General features: G+C 26.0%; 1 protein-coding gene across 1 annotated transcript; it reads right to left on the bottom strand.

The window, feature by feature from the left end:
- Positions 1-1,616: 1,616 nt before the first annotated feature.
- Positions 1,617-14,248, bottom strand: LOC111620313. Its single transcript, XM_023362230.1, has 7 exons — positions 14,146-14,248; positions 4,376-4,659; positions 4,161-4,287; positions 3,821-3,998; positions 3,570-3,727; positions 2,932-3,148; positions 1,617-2,858 (listed from the first exon to the last, which is right to left on the bottom strand). Exons 2-7 carry the CDS (start codon positions 4,630-4,632, stop codon positions 1,897-1,899), a joined length of 1,899 nt encoding a protein of 632 aa, XP_023217998.1. The 5' UTR covers positions 4,633-4,659; positions 14,146-14,248; the 3' UTR covers positions 1,617-1,896.
- Between the last annotated feature and the right edge of the window lie 7,018 nt (positions 14,249-21,266).

Raw genomic sequence — 21,266 nt, 5'->3', positions numbered from 1 at the left:
GAATGCAATTCTATTTAATAAACTGCACGTGGCCTATAAATTATCTTTGTAGTTTTTTCTAAATTGTAGGTCAAATGAAGTTCATTAGATACTGTTGAATTAGCAAGTTTATAGAAGAAAATAAATGACCGTCTGATATCTGGCTTAATTCTTTTATGTAATAAAAATAATATATGACAAAAAATTTAGTTAGAAAATATAAAGATAAAAAGCCAGCGTAATCTTTAATNGAAGTTCATTAGATACTGTTGAATTAGCAAGTTTATAGAAGAAAATAAATGACCGTCTGATATCTGGCTTAATTCTTTTATGTAATAAAAATAATATATGACAAAAAATTTAGTTAGAAAATATAAAGATAAAAAGCCAGCGTAATCTTTAATAAAGTTGTCAACAATAGCAAAGAAACAGCATAACTTAACCTTGAAAATTTTTGAATGAGTTCAAAGTAATAAAGAGGCTGTGAAAGTAATTTCACAGGAGGCGAATAGTGAGAGAATGTGTACAGAGTATATATATAATCTTTGAAAAATAATCACTTATTATAAAGAGATATTTTTAAATTTATCGATAATAATCTATTTACATATTTTTAAATAAAGATTTAAAGTTTTAAATTAATTAACTAATAAAAAAAAATCGTTGTTTCTACACACACACACGTATATAGGCCTATATAAGCTAAACACACTGTATACTTTATGAAATTTTGAGTAAAAAATGATATTTATAAGTTAATTTAGAACTTTAAATCTTTATTTTAAAAAAATCTAAATAAATTATTAGATAAATTAGATAAATTAATAAAAAGANTGTTTCATCTCAAATAAGCATTGAATAAAAAGGTTTCGGACTGGAAACTCAACAAATTACAAATCTTCAAACACTTGCTACAAGAAATTTATTATATTATATCATATTATAATTTATTATAAAAAAGCTAATGTTTCTGCATTTTTTGGTGGTTAATATCATCATCAAATAACTACTAAAATGGTTATTTTATTAATTAATGCGTTACCTTTAAATGTAAGAAGCATTATGCACTTTATATCTAAAAAGCGATAGAATTTTTATTTTATAACCTTTTATTTAATCTTCGTATCTATAAAGAATCGAATTGAATTAAAATACGCCGGTTACCAATTGATATTTAAGTTTTAATATAAAATAAAATTTTAATTAAAGCATTCAATAATAATGGTAAATGGTTTTATTAACGAATGTATAAAATAAAAGAAAACAATACAGAATAAACAGTTTAATTGCGATTTTATTTATAAATTTCGTTTACTAAAAGCAAATTTAAACATTTATTAATTAAAAGTCAATATTTTTAACATATAAAAGAAAAGTCAATATTTGCATTATCTTTCGGAAACTTCTTCCATTAAAAATGTAATTTTGGAAAATATTTTAAGAAATATTCCATTTTCTAAAATTAAGTATGGCCAACGTTTTAGACAAAATTATATTTTTTTAAGTCACAAAATCTTTTTTTCTTCTATTTACAGAATTTTTTCCTATTAATTTGAAGTTTAATTTATTTCATGTGTTCATTAAATTTTTGTTTAAGAAAAAAACTAATATCAAAATTATTTTGGATNGAAAGGCAGTGATATCAACTTGGTGTTTTGAAATATGTATCATATACTAAATATTTTTATGTAGCTAAAATATAAACATCTTAAAGTCTTGTGGGTTTCGCTTAAGAAAACCTTTAGTTTTTCTTAGCATTTCGTGATATCCCAAATAATGGATTTGGAAAACTGCGTTGTTCACAGTTACATCATTCGTATAAAAATGCTGCCTTTTTCCAAAGATCAGTTCGAGAAATATTCCCAAATCATGTGACTGCTTATTGTGGAGAAGTCTCCGACGTCAGTACATCTTTCTTTATCTACTAGAAGCGTAAGAATTCCTCCATGTGTCCATCATAGTCGCAGAACACATAAACCTGTAACACATAACGATAGGAAGAATTCCACGTGACATAATTCCCCATGGTATTGTTCCATAAAAACCAAGTTGTAACTGACCAGCTACTGGATTCTGAGCAGTAAATGATTCCATCAGCCACAGCACCAAGTTGCTGAAAATCAGGAAAGTTACGGTCTGTCGTCCCGGTTTCGATTTCTCGTGAGGACAACCTGGTCTGCAGCATTTCTTATTTAAGATATGCATAAAGAGAGCTTGAATGCAACAATGAAATATCATAACAGCTCCATCGACAAATACTACTAAATATTTCGTATTGTGAAGATGATTACTGCCCACGATCATCCCACACGCTCCAAATAAAAAGACAGCTGTCGTTCCCCATGATTGAATTGCCGAATGAAGATCCGGTTCTGGTATAGAACGCGGACACATTCTTCTTATCTGGCATAATCCTAAGAATACAGCTAAAACGGAAAGGCCCATAACTCCGCAATGAACAGAAGACACAACAAATAACGTATCTAGATGCAATTTCTGATTGTTGGTCAGAACAAAAAATAGGATAAGAACTATTAGTCCAACTACGGTCACTAAAAGTCCTAAAAATAATCCTTTACTCGATCCTCTACAATCTACTTTTCGACCAGTGCAGTTTTGTTTGTTGACTACTTCTGAATCTGGGCTTATACTTCTAGGGGTGCTGTTAATGTTATAATGAACGACAAAAGTAGACGATTGCCAGAGATGAAACATAACGGCACTGCAAACTAAACTGAATTGAAGAACAAATGGGAAAATGTAAGGCATGGCTTTTTCCCATATGGAACCAATTGTAGAACTCTGAAGACAATATCTATAGTAAAGGACTTGTTCGATTTTCTCGTCTTCTTGAGGATCCCACCAGCATTTCTTCGACACTGTAAAATATCAAGATCTAAATTAACCAACTATATATTTATGAATCCTTTCATAATTGCTTAATTGTTTTACCATATACTTTGTGTTGCATATTAGAATTCATAACGTGAATAGTCGCATTGAAGTCTTCAGGAATTTTTGGATTTGTAGCATTTTGAACCACGTGGCTGTGTTCTAACCATTCTTTAGCCGTTTCCCATAAAAATAAGCGAATCCAAACAGCCAGATTAGCAGCTTGCAGATGCATTAGGCCGATATTTCGGAACCAACCAAGAGATTTGAGAACTCTCTAAAAAATCAGTAATAATTTTAAAAAAATAGATAAAAAATTAACTATGATAATTAACAAGTAAAACTTAGAATTTCACACTGGGGGCATGAATTACATTGGAGTTTAACCAGACCGCATTAATTGACCTAGACGGCGAAATGACTCGTCTAATTATGAAATAGAGAGTAATGAAGATGCTGGGCAAATGTTACGCGATAGAGGAAGTAAATTGATATGGCTATCTTGCAGTTCTAAATTAGTTATTTCCTTCTAGAAAGAAATACAAAGTCTCATAATAATAAGAAAAACGGGAGATGAGTAATTTTTGTCTTCAAGCAATGTATTTCAGAGTAGTATAATTTAAAAAAAATTATTAAATGTTATACCATTTAAAAAATATACATATTTATAAAAAAAATAAATAAAGTTTCTTGCTTACCGGAATATTCATGAAAAGAAAATGCATTTGTAGAAATGTAAATATTCCTAATAAAATCGGCTGTGCCAAATTTAGCTCGTCCAAGCATAACTCTTCTACTGGTGTAAAATAAGTTCCTATTTCTAATCCTATCCATGTTAACATTCCGAGTCCCAGCACTGAAATTAAATAAATAATAAGCTTTAATGAATTCAAACACAAATTACAATTAAAAGATATTTTAAAACTAAGTTAAATTACAATTACAGCACCTAATATTCCAACTCGGAGATAAATACTAATATCTTTTAATAATACTCCAGATTTCTTCTTTAAATCTCCAGATTCGATATCATCATTCAGAGTGGGACATTTAGAAAATGCTACACAAATATAAGTCGTCAAAAAGCATACTACACTTCCACCGATAAGGTAGGAAAAAAGAAATCCCTAGAATTTGTAAGTTTATAAAGATTAAAAATGGTAAATGTATATAAAAAAAATTCTTTTTACAGATTGCGATTCAAGGAAATTAGATTCATCAAGTTACGCTTCATCAAGTAAAAAGAATAACGGAATTTATGTTTTGCAAGACTTTTTACAGGAACTTACATTATAATAGAGAAGAGGAATAGGATTGTCCAGAATCTCTGTAATTACTATGATTCCAGCTGTTACGATTAATATTCGAGCGTATAAACCGCTTAATACACGAATTGTACCGGTCTTCTCCTTCGATCTAAACATAAAACAAAATGGTTTTGCACTGTTTATTTTTAGTACATTAAGGAAGAATTTAAAACATTACAAAATATTATGTATATGACCTTTCTTTCTTGCTTCTGTTCGATTTTTGAGAAGCGCTTCGTTCTGGTTCAGCAGCTTCGTCGGAACTTGAATTATCTATGGATGAGATGGGATGTGGTAGACTACTCTTAGAACCAGTCATAGATGTTGCAATGGGAGGGGGTGTCGGAGGAAGTTCATCCAAAGACGCTAATGACGGCGTGATAATTTCCGGTGTGTGATGGATCCCCAACAATTTCACATTGTTATTAGTCGTTTCGTTGTTCATCGAGTCCATTTGTAATCGGTAATCGCAACCTGTTAACTAAATTAAATAAACTGTAAAAACCCCGTTTTCCACGTAAAAGCAATCAATTTAAATTTACAAAATTGGCCGAGAAAAATATAGAAAAGAACGTCGCTAATAATTATGGTTAGATAACGAAAGATATATTATTTGTAAGTATAATTTAACTAACATACTGTAGTTAATGTGAAGAGAGTGTCTAATAGCATTAAAGATAAAATTCCTAAACTGTTTAATAATTATTTGGTTCCGTTTCATCATCGAAAGCAATTGAATAAAAAGAAAATCCAATTATCATCATTAAATACGATGATTGAAATTACTCCTACAGTTCTTAGCATTCAAATTATATTCGGAGTGATTTGAATAAGGATATCCTCTTTATTTTATTCTGTCAACGTAACTACTCGTTTAATGTCTCTGTAAGAACTTTCATAAACTCCTGCAGTCATTTCTTTAAAAGCTCACCTGTCGCGCATTGCTTTAGATCGTTCAATCAATGACAACTGTAAATTTTACCTAAAGGAAATATTTGAAAAGAATGACGAATGATCAATCTTTCAGAAGATTAATAATTCAATAGCTTCATACCTTTGATTCTATCTAAACTAAAATCTAAGGGGGAAAGAATTATGATTTACTTCGTTAAAACTACAGTCGAATTAACTGGGTCAATAAGTTTCTAATACTGCCCAAGGAATAAAACAGCGAGAGACAAATTAGTTAATTCAAACTACGAGAATTCGTTGAGTGAGCGACGGCCACAAACAAGATTTTAACGAATATATCAACAAGCTAAAGATATGATCGTAAGAGGGCAAAAGAGCGTGGAAAAGTCGTAAAAGCGCAGACCACCGGCTGATGTTTATGAGATTTACTTCTGCTACTTTCGTTATTATCGTTATCGATAATACGTTATCTCCCGTCACAATTTTTTCTCCTATAAAATCGATTGTTTTGATTATATAATTAGAAATTTGTATTTCAGATACGTAAATGAAGTTCATTTATTCAAATTATAATATATTCTAGTATAGATATTAAGTAAATTTAAAGTGTTTTAGGTTCGTGCACGGAATGATCATCTATACTTTGCTCCAAAAAGTTAATGGCATTCGCATTTACTTTAGTCTGGCCTGTAATTCTCCGGTGATATTGGTTTTGGTCCATTTCACTTCATCTACTGAAAACATTTTAGTATTTCCTACGACTTTTTTTTAGCAAATGGATTATTAATTTAAACAAAGAGACATTCACGTGTTAAAAGCAGCTTGAAAAGTTTATGAATATAAAATAGGATATGTTATAAATCATAATCTGATCATTATTACAACGTTATTTTGTATATACTACAAGTAAAACGATATTTATCTCATTTCGTGCGCCATCTTACTAAATTTTATTTATTTATTATTCCTTTAGATAAGCTAATTCTAATCTATTAGATATTATATTTTAACTCTCGAAATAAATATCATACGTTTAAAATAATTTATGGCTTTATATCACATATTATTTTAAATCTATTTATTTATTTATGTAATAAAAATAAAGTACATTTATAAATTTAATTAACTTTTAATTTTATATTATTCCCCATGTTTATATTATTAATAAGCAAAATAAATTAATCTGTATTCTGAAATGTAGACAAATTTAAGTTTATTCGTAACATTATAATTTATAAATAAAATTATATAAAGTTTAAATAAATATTTATCGACTTTTTAAAATTATTTAATCTATGTTATATTCGAAGCATTGACACTTGTTTTTAAGCTATTTACTTACAGATTACGTGAAAATAACACTAAAAATAGACATAGAAAACAGATAATCGCCTTTATTTTAATCTAAATTTATTTATTTTTATGTCTTGTATTTTTCTGTGTTTATAATGATACGAATAAACCAAAGAGAAATTCTTTTCATTTTTAAAAATATAACTAATTATATATTTACAACTGACCATGTTTGTTAGTCATAAAGAAATTACACTGAATAAGAGTTGTGCTCAATCTAGACTTTTCATTTCTCAATATTATAGAAATTATATTATTTATCAATTTTCAAAATGTAACAGGAAATTGCTGTTTCCGCAACATATATATATTTTTTTAAATCTTGGTTATTTATTATTGATAAATTCTACTATAATATATTATAATTATTCTTAGAAATATTTCATGTAAGAGAAATTGTAAACAATATATTTATCTGAAATATTATATCCCAATCTGATCATAAGTAGGTCTATTTAATTATCTAACTTTTTCAACTATTTATATAAAAAATAACTACAGGAGGAATCATATATTTACTAATGCATAACGTCATACTATCAGAAGCTGTTTAAACATTAGCGACACGAAAAATATTGTAAAAAAATTTAAATTTTAACTTCTCAATGAATTACATATGTTGTGACTTGGCAAATATTAGGTCGCCACATGTTAAAGATTATTATTTATGATAAGAATTAGATACATCACGCTAACAAGTAATGATATTTATAAACGTATAATAGCTTAACAGAATAATGTTCAATGATTATTTTCTTTATTTGACATTACTAAGAAGAGAAAAATAAAAATGATTGCACTAGAAAATGCAATTATTTCTTGTAAGTTTAGTATTAAAATGATTTTTTTCTTTTCTTCTTAACATTAAAAACATAATAATCTTTAAGAATGTTTTAATATTTTTCTACTAGAGAAAACTTATTAAGTTAAAGTAATAATTTTATGTTTATATTAAATTTGCTATGATCATGTTCAGATTTTATAAAAATTTATTTTGATAGGAAAAAAATAAATAAATAATTTCGTTTCTTATACAGAATGACTTAACTATTTACTGTTTTTAGATAAAATATTGACTTTAAACAGACTGAAATTAATTTGATTTATTAAAAAGGGAGGAAGTGCATTTACTCTGAAAGTAAAACAGTCGGAGAAAGATCATTTATAAAAAAGAAAATTATATATAAACTAAATTTAGTATATATCATTATAATAATATATACATATAAAGTATAACTTATAAAGATAAATAAATTTGGAAATAAATTTATCTTATCATTTTACTTATAAAATGATAAATTAATTATTAGAAACAGTAAAAGTTCGTAATATAAAATGTTTACTTTAAAAAAATGGTATTTTTACAGGCTATTTTCTATAAATAAAGTTTTTTCGTACCTTATTCACTTATTTCTCTTATCTATTTAAGTTATAGGACATACAGTTTATTTCAATTTAACTGATGAATATAGATGAGGTAATATATATTTCACTTTAAAAAATTAGGAGTTTAAGATAAATATTTTATTTCCCATTTCCTTACACTTAATTATATTATTCTTTTTAAAACGGGAGTTACAAGAGTACGAATTAGAAGTTGGCTGATTTTCCATAGGAAGCACGCTATTGAATATTTATATACGCATTAAAACTTAAATTCCCGTAAAGTCTCTAAATAATAAAGTAGTATTATTAAATATTTAATATTTTAATGCAATAATTATTTTCAAATTAATAAATTAATTTCTTTCTGCATTTCTTTTTTATTATTAAAAATTAATTTCAAAATGTCATGAGAAGAAAGTATAGAAGAAACTAATTCCCAGCAATCCAGTACATAAATCTCGATTTTCATTTATAATTAGTTCAAGGACATATTTAAGTCTAATAAACCTTCTTTGTCTGAATATTTAAACTACGCTGATATAATTTAAGTGATCGAATCTACGATATTTTGTTTAAGATGTTTCTAAACATTCGATCGGCTCGTGCATTCGTACTAATTCTAAGCTAAACCTGTACATAAACTTATTATAGATTTAATCACGTATTTTTCATTTAAATTCATTAAGATAATAAAATAATTATGTTCGATGCAACTTAAATGATTATTCATATAAATGGTATGTAGAAATTAGTCTATAATTAAAAAATAAAATATTGAAAAACATTTTTAATACATTAAAAACAATATTTAATACAATTAAAATAATGGAATTAAATTTAATTGTTTATCGCATAATTATTTAATAACTTTTAAGTAAATAAATCATTATCTGAGTGATGGTTCGATGGTCAAGGAGGTAAAAACACCATCCTGTTGTTTTGGAATTCTAGATTAGAGGATGGGCAGACTCAAATTTTCGTGGGGAGGTTGACCCGAATATATCAGATCCATCTATTATTGTGCGGCTGACTTCAACATTATGTATCAGATAAAACCATGGTAATCATGCAAAAAAGATTTCTTAGTGCCTATAGGGCAATAAGGTTTAAAAATAATTTGCATTACTTAAGCTATTTTTTAGAATTTCGAAAAAATTAGTTCTATACTCTTCTTATGCACAACAGAATAGAGAATACAGCCAAATATAATATAAGTACAATATACAGACTACAGAATACACACGTATTCTGTTTTGGCTGCTATCTTCGTAATTAATTATATATTAAATTGAAAGATTGCAACTGTCTTGAAATCATTAAAAGTATGTACAGTACCAAACATTTATTCACGTGATAGTTAAATACTTCATAATTTTATTAATTATAATTTTAATACTTCATAATTTTTCTTAATAATTTTATGTTACATAATTTCATTCCATTGAATATAATGGAAACATGAATAATAATTCATTAACTAATAAAAAATGATAAACATCTTGACGAAAGAAAATAAAAAATATATACAGTATTAACAAGTAAAAATTCTCATATAGATTTTCTGCCTTCATAAAGCTAGGCCCTAAAACATTTTATCTCTAAAGACATCTAGAAGGTAGTCATTTTCATTTTAAGACAGCAAATTGGGGCATATGTATAAAATTTAGAACTCTAAAAGCATTTTAGATTACCTGGCTTAAAGGATTATGATTAAGTATTGATTTACAAATTATGTTGCCTTATGGCAATGACTTTGAAACCACATCATTCCAAATTTACAGAAATTACAATCCTTCATCATTCCAATAGCGTGTTTCACCGTGTTAAAGAACTTTCGTACAAAATAAGGAAAGCATTTATAATATTTAAGAAGAATTTTTATACTGTATTTAAAACGTCTCACAAATTTATAAAATGTGTATTTATTCATCTGAATTTTGTTTCATCTCAAATAAGCATTGAATAAAAAGGTTTCGGACTGGAAACTCAACAAATTACAAATCTTCAAACACTTGCTACAAGAAATTTATTATATTATATCATATTATAATTTATTATAAAAAAAGCTAATGTTTCTGCATTTTTTGGTGGTTAATATCATCATCAAATAACTACTAAAATGGTTATTTTATTAATTAATGCGTTACCTTTAAATGTAAGAAGCATTATGCACTTTATATCTAAAAAGCGATAGAATTTTTATTTTATAACCTTTTATTTAATCTTCGTATCTATAAAGAATCGAATTGAATTAAAATACGCCGGTTACCAATTGATATTTAAGTTTTAATATAAAATAAAATTTTAATTAAAGCATTCAATAATAATGGTAAATGGTTTTATTAACGAATGTATAAAATAAAAGAAAACAATACAGAATAAACAGTTTAATTGCGATTTTATTTATAAATTTCGTTTACTAAAAGCAAATTTAAACATTTATTAATTAAAAGTCAATATTTTTAACATATAAAAGAAAAGTCAATATTTGCATTATCTTTCGGAAACTTCTTCCATTAAAAATGTAATTTTGGAAAATATTTTAAGAAATATTCCATTTTCTAAAATTAAGTATGGCCAACGTTTTAGACAAAATTATATTTTTTTAAGTCACAAAATCTTTTTTTCTTCTATTTACAGAATTTTTTCCTATTAATTTGAAGTTTAATTTATTTCATGTGTTCATTAAATTTTTGTTTAAGAAAAAAACTAATATCAAAATTATTTTGGATTTTTATAAAGGCCAATATATTGATCAAAATGCGGTCGAGTAATCACAATAATTGCGTTTGTTACTATTGACTTCCTTACTTCTTCATCAATTCTCTAAACATAATACTTTTAAAAAGCTAACATATCTGTTTTAAAATTATTAATAATTACATATAAGTTTTTATAATACGATGCCGTTTTAAAAATTAGACGATCAATTTACCATTATTTGGCTGTGCTATCAAATAAAATAATTATTATATTTTCGTTTGCCCACATGTTTGTATTTCTGTTGAATCAGCCGTTTTTGTGGGGTCCATTTTTGCTTGCGAAATATAGGACAGTGGGTATTTGATACAGTTTTCGTATAGCGCGCATTTAATTAAATTTGATGATGCAGTTCCTTTAATTAACTGCTAGATTTTTTAAAAGTACTTTATATATTTTAAACATATTATTTTAAATTAAGGTTAATATATTATTACATAAACATATTTTGAATTATTTCTAATTTCTAAATTAAACTATTATAGTTATTGATCTTTAATAATTAATATAGTTAATTATATTTATTAATTTTTATAATTCTGAAAGTTAAAAATATTATAATTCCTATTCCATACATTGGTTTAATTGTAACAATGTGTATAGTTTAACATTGTACATTGTTTTAATTTGTTCTATAAATAAATGTTATCTGTTCTATTTTTAAACCAAGCCAATTAAAATTATTGAGCGGAATTGTATATTATTGTTATGATAAGTTTTTAAATTAAAAAATGTTTTAAACTTCTATTTGAATCTATTTTTAATCTTATATTTAGCGGAAAAAATTTTATGGTTATTTCTTTTGCAGTGTTAGTTTTAAAACTACATTAAAACATAAACTCAATTATTTTTTTTATTATGTAATAGACTATAAATTAGAATAATTTCCTTATAAATTTCAATACAGTAAATAGTAAATATTATAACTGGCAGCTAGACTAAAATCTTGAGTCATGTTAATAGATTTTATATTAAAATAATTAGGAGGGTATCATTAGAAATGGATTTAAAGGAAGTTAATAAAACTTGATTTACAATAAAAATTCTTAACAGATTTACATTTGCAGAATCGATTATAAAATGAATGCAATTCTATTTAATAAACTGCACGTGGCCTATAAATTATCTTTGTAGTTTTTTCTAAATTGTAGGTCAAATGAAGTTCATTAGATACTGTTGAATTAGCAAGTTTATAGAAGAAAATAAATGACCGTCTGATATCTGGCTTAATTCTTTTATGTAATAAAAATAATATATGACAAAAAATTTAGTTAGAAAATATAAAGATAAAAAGCCAGCGTAATCTTTAATAAAGTTGTCAACAATAGCAAAGAAACAGCATAACTTAACCTTGAAAATTTTTGAATGAGTTCAAAGTAATAAAGAGGCTGTGAAAGTAATTTCACAGGAGGCGAATAGTGAGAGAATGTGTACAGAGTATATATATAATCTTTGAAAAATAATCACTTATTATAAAGAGATATTTTTAAATTTATCGATAATAATCTATTTACATATTTTTAAATAAAGATTTAAAGTTTTAAATTAATTAACTAATAAAAAAAAATCGTTGTTTCTACACACACACACGTATATAGGCCTATATAAGCTAAACACACTGTATACTTTATGAAATTTTGAGTAAAAAATGATATTTATAAGTTAATTTAGAACTTTAAATCTTTATTTTAAAAAAATCTAAATAAATTATTAGATAAATTAGATAAATTAATAAAAAGATATATTCATAATAAATTATTTATAACAATAACTATAACTAAAAATAACTAAATAGTTTTTATTATGTTTGGTTTAGCTCATCAAACTTTTATCAAACTTTTTCAAAACAACTCTACTTTAATCATTAGCTTGATTCCAGTAGCTGAAATTCATGTTTTGACATCTTCAGGATCAAATTTGCTTTTCTACCTACTTACATCGAAAGAACTTAAGTTCAGAGAACACCTGCCAGAAGATCGTCTTACGTTATAATCAAGTCAACATGTGTCTATTTAAATAGCGTGCATGGGAACAGCTGGATTGATCTAGGTTTTATTATTGTTATTTTTTACCAGTCTAGACGAGAAGGAAATTAAGACAACCTCTAATTAGTTAAATTTAAAATTTAAATTAAATTTAAACTCGAACATTATTTAAATTTGAGTTAATATCTGAAAAAAAAAAAATCACTTCGTATTTAGTTTCAAGTTAAATATACGGTCATCAAATATCAGATTTCTGTCTATAATAAAAATTTAAAAGATAAATAAGTAAATATATTCATAAAATGTATATAATCATTTATAATTGGGCTATATCTTAATTAATCACTCGAATAAAATTATATATTTCCTGTAATGAATATTAAATCCCGTAATAAACCTCTATATATCAATAAATTTTCAACTTCAAATTCGAAAGGACTGCATTTCGAAACCGGAAATAATGCTTTAATAGTCAATAATTATAATAATTTATTGACGTTTCATGGAACATCGTCGATATTCCTACACATAAATAGCGATGAGTTCACACATAGAACTCGACCAAACTTTTACTATCCAATGACGATCTCACAGTTACTTAATAGAGGTCCAATTAAAGCACAATTACCGCTTCCCGCTGCAGAGGAGCTGAGAAGGACAACGAGAAACTGTGTTGATATCGTCAATAAATGTTTCAAATGGCAGTCAGCTGATACATAGTTAACATTTTTTTTAAATATAAGCGAAAAATAATTGTTAATAAATTGATGATAAAATTAATTATTCCTTCCTCAAAGTAACGATCAATTATTATCGCTTTATGTGAAGATAATATCAGCATGCGCAGACGATATGTTTTGAAAATGCAACTTGTCTTTTCTGGGAATTCTATCCCCGTGTTTCTCCGAAGATCAACGTTCTAATTTTGTAGAAAACCACGAGAAAATCACCGAAATGTATCTTTTACAAGTGGGAATTCTTCTGTGTTTACAAGACGACCGCATTAATTCGAATAAGAAAAAATAACTTCACAACAGAAGAAAATATTGTTTCACAATTGACCGACGTCGATGCTAGATTTGTAAGGAAAATGTTCACAAAGGAAAAAATATATATAAATAAATAAAACGACAATCAGAAGAATGTTATTTTAAACCGCGATTTAAATTTAACTATTAAAAAAATAATAATAAAAAATTGAAGCGTTAACAATTGCTATTCATTCACAGAAATTGTCTTGAAACATCCACAACTAGATAATGAATGCGGTAGTTTTTATGAAAGATGGACTATATATATTTCGACATTCAGCGTATCGCTTACATTAACATCTGCCTATTTTTTTTTTCTTTTTTTTTTAATTTTGTGAAAGCTTAATCGTAAATTATATATACTTAATCTTCTATTATTTTGTTGTTTACTAATAAAAATGTATACCTTTAAATGGCATTTTCTGAAATAAAATCATATCAAATTTATCTATGAAATGAAAGATTTAAAGTAAAACAACAGAGCATATACTAATCAAGCAGGATGTAGAATAAGTATTAATATAATATAATTTTACCCACCTATAAATCTTAATAAGCTCCGACATCAGCCTGGCAATCCTCAGAAATGACCACAAGCAACTGAGTTCTGTCAATCAACGAGCGTCTGCTGAAGAAATCATTGGCCTCCTTTTCGCTTATGATGTCACATCCTCCTCCATTGACCAATCATCATCCGTCAGACTGCGATGTCACCACACTTTTGATAACTAGAAAGAAAATTTTAATCTCAAACATTTACGATATATAAATGCTTAAATAATTTATTTTAAATTTTTTAACTTATTAAAAAATATTATAATCGAGTCATTATTTAACTTTAATCATTCTAGCAATTTATTAATTAAGTGTTATCCATTGTTAGAAAGATTCATGGATATTGACGCGTTTTCGTTTCGAGAAAGATAGATTCGAGTTATTCCAATATGTCTTTCTCGTGCAACAGAGCTGTCAACGTTCCTACAGTTAGTCGTCCGTCTTCGGCTTATGTAAAGCAAGGGTGTGGCGGGAATGCTCACTCCACCCTCCCACCTCAATTGTCCCGAGACTGATGTTAGATCACGGCGTTCCCATGGCAACAAGTCATTGTTGAAACCATTCGGAGGTGTCACTGTCGCTCTAATGCAGTAATTGTTTCTCCGACGAATATCTTAACATTACATTTTGAAAATTGTTCGAACTGCAGACACGATAACCCATTTTTATTCGCTTAATTAACGAATTGATTAATGATCAGACAAATGTATCAGCAAATCGTTCGGTAAAAATCTATAAGCCACCTTCTTCGACCCGCTTCAAAAAAGGAAACTAGAAGATATTATTTAAAATTTATTTTTAGGATTTAATCTAGAGATTAAATAAACGCTTCGGCGGAATTTTTAAATCGTAATTTCATCGTTAATTTAAGCATTAATATCATGAGATAAAATTTATTCATTTAATGTACTGTACATATAATTTTCATTTTGTACATTGATAACATTCCTTGTAGCTTAAACCGAAATTATATATCGGACGAGCGACCTTGTTATCCGCAATCATATCCTCTACAGAATTTCCTACCTGTTTTAATAAGGATATCCCTTAAAATATGATGAGAGAATCAAAACTCTTCCGACCTTGATGTCTTTATTTCCGTATTTAAAAACTTTTTATAATTTGAATAAATATTATCTTTGCTTTATTTCTTTCTCAATTATTTCGTTTGTAAGATTTATTAATTCATTTATAAATAATTCAGAAAAAATTTGTATTTAGATTCCAAACAATTATAAATTAAAGAAATCTGTTTATAATAGTTTTTATGTTTAAGTAAATTAATTATTAATTATAAAAATGTAGTATTTGAAGAGATTTCTTTTGAATGTAAAATTAATCGATAAATTAATAAAAAGATATATTCATAATAAATTATTTATAACAATAACTATAACTAAAAATAACTAAATAGTTTTTATTATGTTTGGTTTAGCTCATCAAACTTTTATCAAACTTTTTCAAAACAACTCTACTTTAATCATTAGCTTGATTCCAGTAGCTGAAATTCATGTTTTGACATCTTCAGGATCAAATTTGCTTTTCTACCTACTTACATCGAAAGAACTTAAGTTCAGAGAACACCTGCCAGAAGATCGTCTTACGTTATAATCAAGTCAACATGTGTCTATTTAAATAGCGTGCATGGGAACAGCTGGATTGATCTAGGTTTTATTATTGTTATTTTTTACCAGTCTAGACGAGAAGGAAATTAAGACAACCTCTAATTAGTTAAATTTAAAATTTAAATTAAATTTAAACTCGAACATTATTTAAATTTGAGTTAATATCTGAAAAAAAAAAATCACTTCGTATTTAGTTTCAAGTTAAATATACGGTCATCAAATATCAGATTTCTGTCTATAATAAAAATTTAAAAGATAAATAAGTAAATATATTCATAAAATGTATATAATCATTTATAATTGGGCTATATCTTAATTAATCACTCGAATAAAATTATATATTTCCTGTAATGAATATTAAATCCCGTAATAAACCTCTATATATCAATAAATTTTCAACTTCAAATTCGAAAGGACTGCATTTCGAAACCGGAAATAATGCTTTAATAGTCAATAATTATAATAATTTATTGACGTTTCATGGAACATCGTCGATATTCCTACACATAAATAGCGATGAGTTCACACATAGAACTCGACCAAACTTTTACTATCCAATGACGATCTCACAGTTACTTAATAGAGGTCCAATTAAAGCACAATTACCGCTTCCCGCTGCAGAGGAGCTGAGAAGGACAACGAGAAACTGTGTTGATATCGTCAATAAATGTTACAAATGGCAGTCAGCTGATACATAGTTAACATTTTTTTTAAATATAAGCGAAAAATAATTGTTAATAAATTGATGCTAAAATTAATTATTCCTTCCTCAAAGTAACGATCAATTATTATCGCTTTATGTGAAGATAATATCAGCATGCGCAGACGATATGTTTTGAAAATGCAACTTGTCTTTTCTGGGAATTCTATCCCCGTGTTTCTCCGAAGATCAACGTTCTAATTTTGTAGAAAACCACGAGAAAATCACCGAAATGTATCTTTTACAAGTGGAAATTCTTCTGTGTTTACAAGACGACCGCATTAATTCGAATAAGAAAAAATAACTTCACAACAGAAGAAAATATTGTTTCACAATTGACCGACGTCGATGCTAGATTTGTAAGGAAAATGTTCACAAAGGAAAAAATATATATAAATAAATAAAACGACAATCAGAAGAATGTTATTTTAAACCGCGATTTAAATTTAACTATTAAAAAAATAATAATAAAAAATTGAAGCGTTAACAATNAAAAATGGTATTTTTACAGGCTATTTTCTATAAATAAAGTTTTTTCGTACCTTATTCACTTATTTCTCTTATCTATTTAAGTTATAGGACATACAGTTTATTTCAATTTAACTGATGAATATAGATGAGGTAATATATATTTCACTTTAAAAAATTAGGAGTTTAAGATAAATATTTTATTTCCCATTTCCTTACACTTAATTATATTATTCTTTTTAAAACGGGAGTTACAAGAGTACGAATTAGAAGTTGGCTGATTTTCCATAGGAAGCACGCTATTGAATATTTATATACGCATTAAAACTTAAATTCCCGTAAAGTCTCTAAATAATAAAGTAGTATTATTAAATATTTAATATTTTAATGCAATAATTATTTTCAAATTAATAAATTAATTTCTTTCTGCATTTCTTTTTTATTATTAAAAATTAATTTCAAAATGTCATGAGAAGAAAGTATAGAAGAAACTAATTCCCAGCAATCCAGTACATAAATCTCGATTTTCATTTATAATTAGTTCAAGGACATATTTAAGTCTAATAAACCTTCTTTGTCTGAATATTTAAACTACGCTGATATAATTTAAGTGATCGAATCTACGATATTTTGTTTAAGATGTTTCTAAACATTCGATCGGCTCGTGCATTCGTACTAATTCTAAGCTAAACCTGTACATAAACTTATTATAGATTTAATCACGTATTTTTCATTTAAATTCATTAAGATAATAAAATAATTATGTTCGATGCAACTTAAATGATTATTCATATAAATGGTATGTAGAAATTAGTCTATAATTAAAAAATAAAATATTGAAAAACATTTTTAATACATTAAAAACAATATTTAATACAATTAAAATAATGGAATTAAATTTAATTGTTTATCGCATAATTATTTAATAACTTTTAAGTAAATAAATCATTATCTGAGTGATGGTTCGATGGTCAAGGAGGTAAAAACACCATCCTGTTGTTTTGGAATTCTAGATTAGAGGATGGGCAGACTCAAATTTTCGTGGGGAGGTTGACCCGAATATATCAGATCCATCTATTATTGTGCGGCTGACTTCAACATTATGTATCAGATAAAACCATGGTAATCATGCAAAAAAGATTTCTTAGTGCCTATAGGGCAATAAGGTTTAAAAATAATTTGCATTACTTAAGCTATTTTTTAGAATTTCGAAAAAATTAGTTCTATACTCTTCTTATGCACAACAGAATAGAGAATACAGCCAAATATAATATAAGTACAATATACAGACTACAGAATACACACGTATTCTGTTTTGGCTGCTATCTTCGTAATTAATTATATATTAAATTGAAAGATTGCAACTGTCTTGAAATCATTAAAAGTATGTACAGTACCAAACATTTATTCACGTGATAGTTAAATACTTCATAATTTTATTAATTATAATTTTAATACTTCATAATTTTTCTTAATAATTTTATGTTACATAATTTCATTCCATTGAATATAATGGAAACATGAATAATAATTCATTAACTAATAAAAAATGATAAACATCTTGACGAAAGAAAATAAAAAATATATACAGTATTAACAAGTAAAAATTCTCATATAGATTTTCTGCCTTCATAAAGCTAGGCCCTAAAACATTTTATCTCTAAAGACATCTAGAAGGTAGTCATTTTCATTTTAAGACAGCAAATTGGGGCATATGTATAAAATTTAGAACTCTAAAAGCATTTTAGATTACCTGGCTTAAAGGATTATGATTAAGTATTGATTTACAAATTATGTTGCCTTATGGCAATGACTTTGAAACCACATCATTCCAAATTTACAGAAATTACAATCCTTCATCATTCCAATAGCGTGTTTCACCGTGTTAAAGAACTTTCGTACAAAATAAGGAAAGCATTTATAATATTTAAGAAGAATTTTTATACTGTATTTAAAACGTCTCACAAATTTATAAAATGTGTATTTATTCATCTGAATTTTGTTTCATCTCAAATAAGCATTGAATAAAAAGGTTTCGGACTGGAAACTCAACAAATTACAAATCTTCAAACACTTGCTACAAGAAATTTATTATATTATATCATATTAAAATATATTTTTTTAAATCTTGGTTATTTATTATTGATAAATTCTACTATAATATATTATAATTATTCTTAGAAATATTTCATGTAAGAGAAATTGTAAACAATATATTTATCTGAAATATTATATCCCAATCTGATCATAAGTAGGTCTATTTAATTATCTAACTTTTTCAACTATTTATATAAAAAATAACTACAGGAGGAATCATATATTTACTAATGCATAACGTCATACTATCAGAAGCTGTTTAAACATTAGCGACACGAAAAATATTGTAAAAAAATTTAAATTTTAACTTCTCAATGAATTACATATGTTGTGACTTGGCAAATATTAGGTCGCCACATGTTAAAGATTATTATTTATGATAAGAATTAGATACATCACGCTAACAAGTAATGATATTTATAAACGTATAATAGCTTAACAGAATAATGTTCAATGATTATTTTCTTTATTTGACATTACTAAGAAGAGAAAAATAAAAATGATTGCACTAGAAAATGCAATTATTTCTTGTAAGTTTAGTATTAAAATGATTTTTTTCTTTTCTTCTTAACATTAAAAACATAATAATCTTTAAGAATGTTTTAATATTTTTCTACTAGAGAAAACTTATTAAGTTAAAGTAATAATTTTATGTTTATATTAAATTTGCTATGATCATGTTCAGATTTTATAAAAATTTATTTTGATAGGAAAAAAATAAATAAATAATTTCGTTTCTTATACAGAATGACTTAACTATTTACTGTTTTTAGATAAAATATTGACTTTAAACAGACTGAAATTAATTTGATTTATTAAAAAGGGAGGAAGTGCATTTACTCTGAAAGTAAAACAGTCGGAGAAAGATCATTTATAAAAAAGAAAATTATATATAAACTAAATTTAGTATATATCATTATAATAATATATACATATAAAGTATAACTTATAAAGATAAATAAATTTGGAAATAAATTTATCTTATCATTTTACTTATAAAATGATAAATTAATTATTAGAAACAGTAAAAGTTCGTAATATAAAATGTTTACTTTAAAAAAATGGTATTTTTACAGGCTATTTTCTATAAATAAAGTTTTTTCGTACCTTATTCACTTATTTCTCTTATCTATTTAAGTTATAGGACATACAGTTTATTTCAATTTAACTGATGAATATAGATGAGGTAATATATATTTCACTTTAAAAAATTAGGAGTTTAAGATAAATATTTTATTTCCCATTTCCTTACACTTAATTATATTATTCTTTTTAAAACGGGAGTTACAAGAGTACGAATTAGAAGTTGGCTGATTTTCCATAGGAAGCACGCTATTGAATATTTATATACGCATTAAAACTTAAATTCCCGTAAAGTCTCTAAATAATAAAGTAGTATTATTAAATATTTAATATTTTAATGCAATAATTATTTTCAAATTAATAAATTAATTTCTTTCTGCATTTCTTTTTTATTATTAAAAATTAATTTCAAAATGTCATGAGAAGAAAGTATAGAAGAAACTAATTCCCAGCAATCCAGTACATAAATCTCGATTTTCATTTATAATTAGTTCAAGGACATATTTAAGTCTAATAAACCTTCTTTGTCTGAATATTTAAACTACGCTGATATAATTTAAGTGATCGAATCTACGATATTTTGTTTAAGATGTTTCTAAACATTCGATCGGCTCGTGCATTCGTACTAATTCTAAGCTAAACCTGTACATAAACTTATTATAGATTTAATCACGTATTTTTCATTTAAATTCATTAAGATAATAAAATAATTATGTTCGATGCAACTTAAATGATTATTCATATAAATGGTATGTAGAAATTAGTCTATAATTAAAAAATAAAATATTGAAAAACATTTTTAATACATTAAAAACAATATTTAATACAATTAAAATAATGGAATTAAATTTAATTGTTTATCGCATAATTATTTAATAACTTTTAAGTAAATAAATCATTATCTGAGTGATGGTTCGATGGTCAAGGAGGTAAAAACACCATCCTGTTGTTTTGGAATTCTAGATTAGAGGATGGGCAGACTCAAATTTTCGTGGGGAGGTTGACCCGAATATATCAGATCCATCTATTATTGTGCGGCTGACTTCAACATTATGTATCAGATAAAACCATGGTAATCATGCAAAAAAGATTTCTTAGTGCCTATAGGGCAATAAGGTTTAAAAATAATTTGC

This window comes from Centruroides sculpturatus, unplaced genomic scaffold, assembly GCF_000671375.1.
Source record: "Centruroides sculpturatus isolate CEXI.00-Female unplaced genomic scaffold, Cexi_2.0 scaffold4, whole genome shotgun sequence".
Taxonomy (NCBI): Eukaryota; Metazoa; Arthropoda; class Arachnida; order Scorpiones; family Buthidae; genus Centruroides; species Centruroides sculpturatus.
The sequence above is the reverse complement of the archived record's forward strand: the minus strand, read 5'-3'. Positions and strand labels throughout refer to the sequence as shown.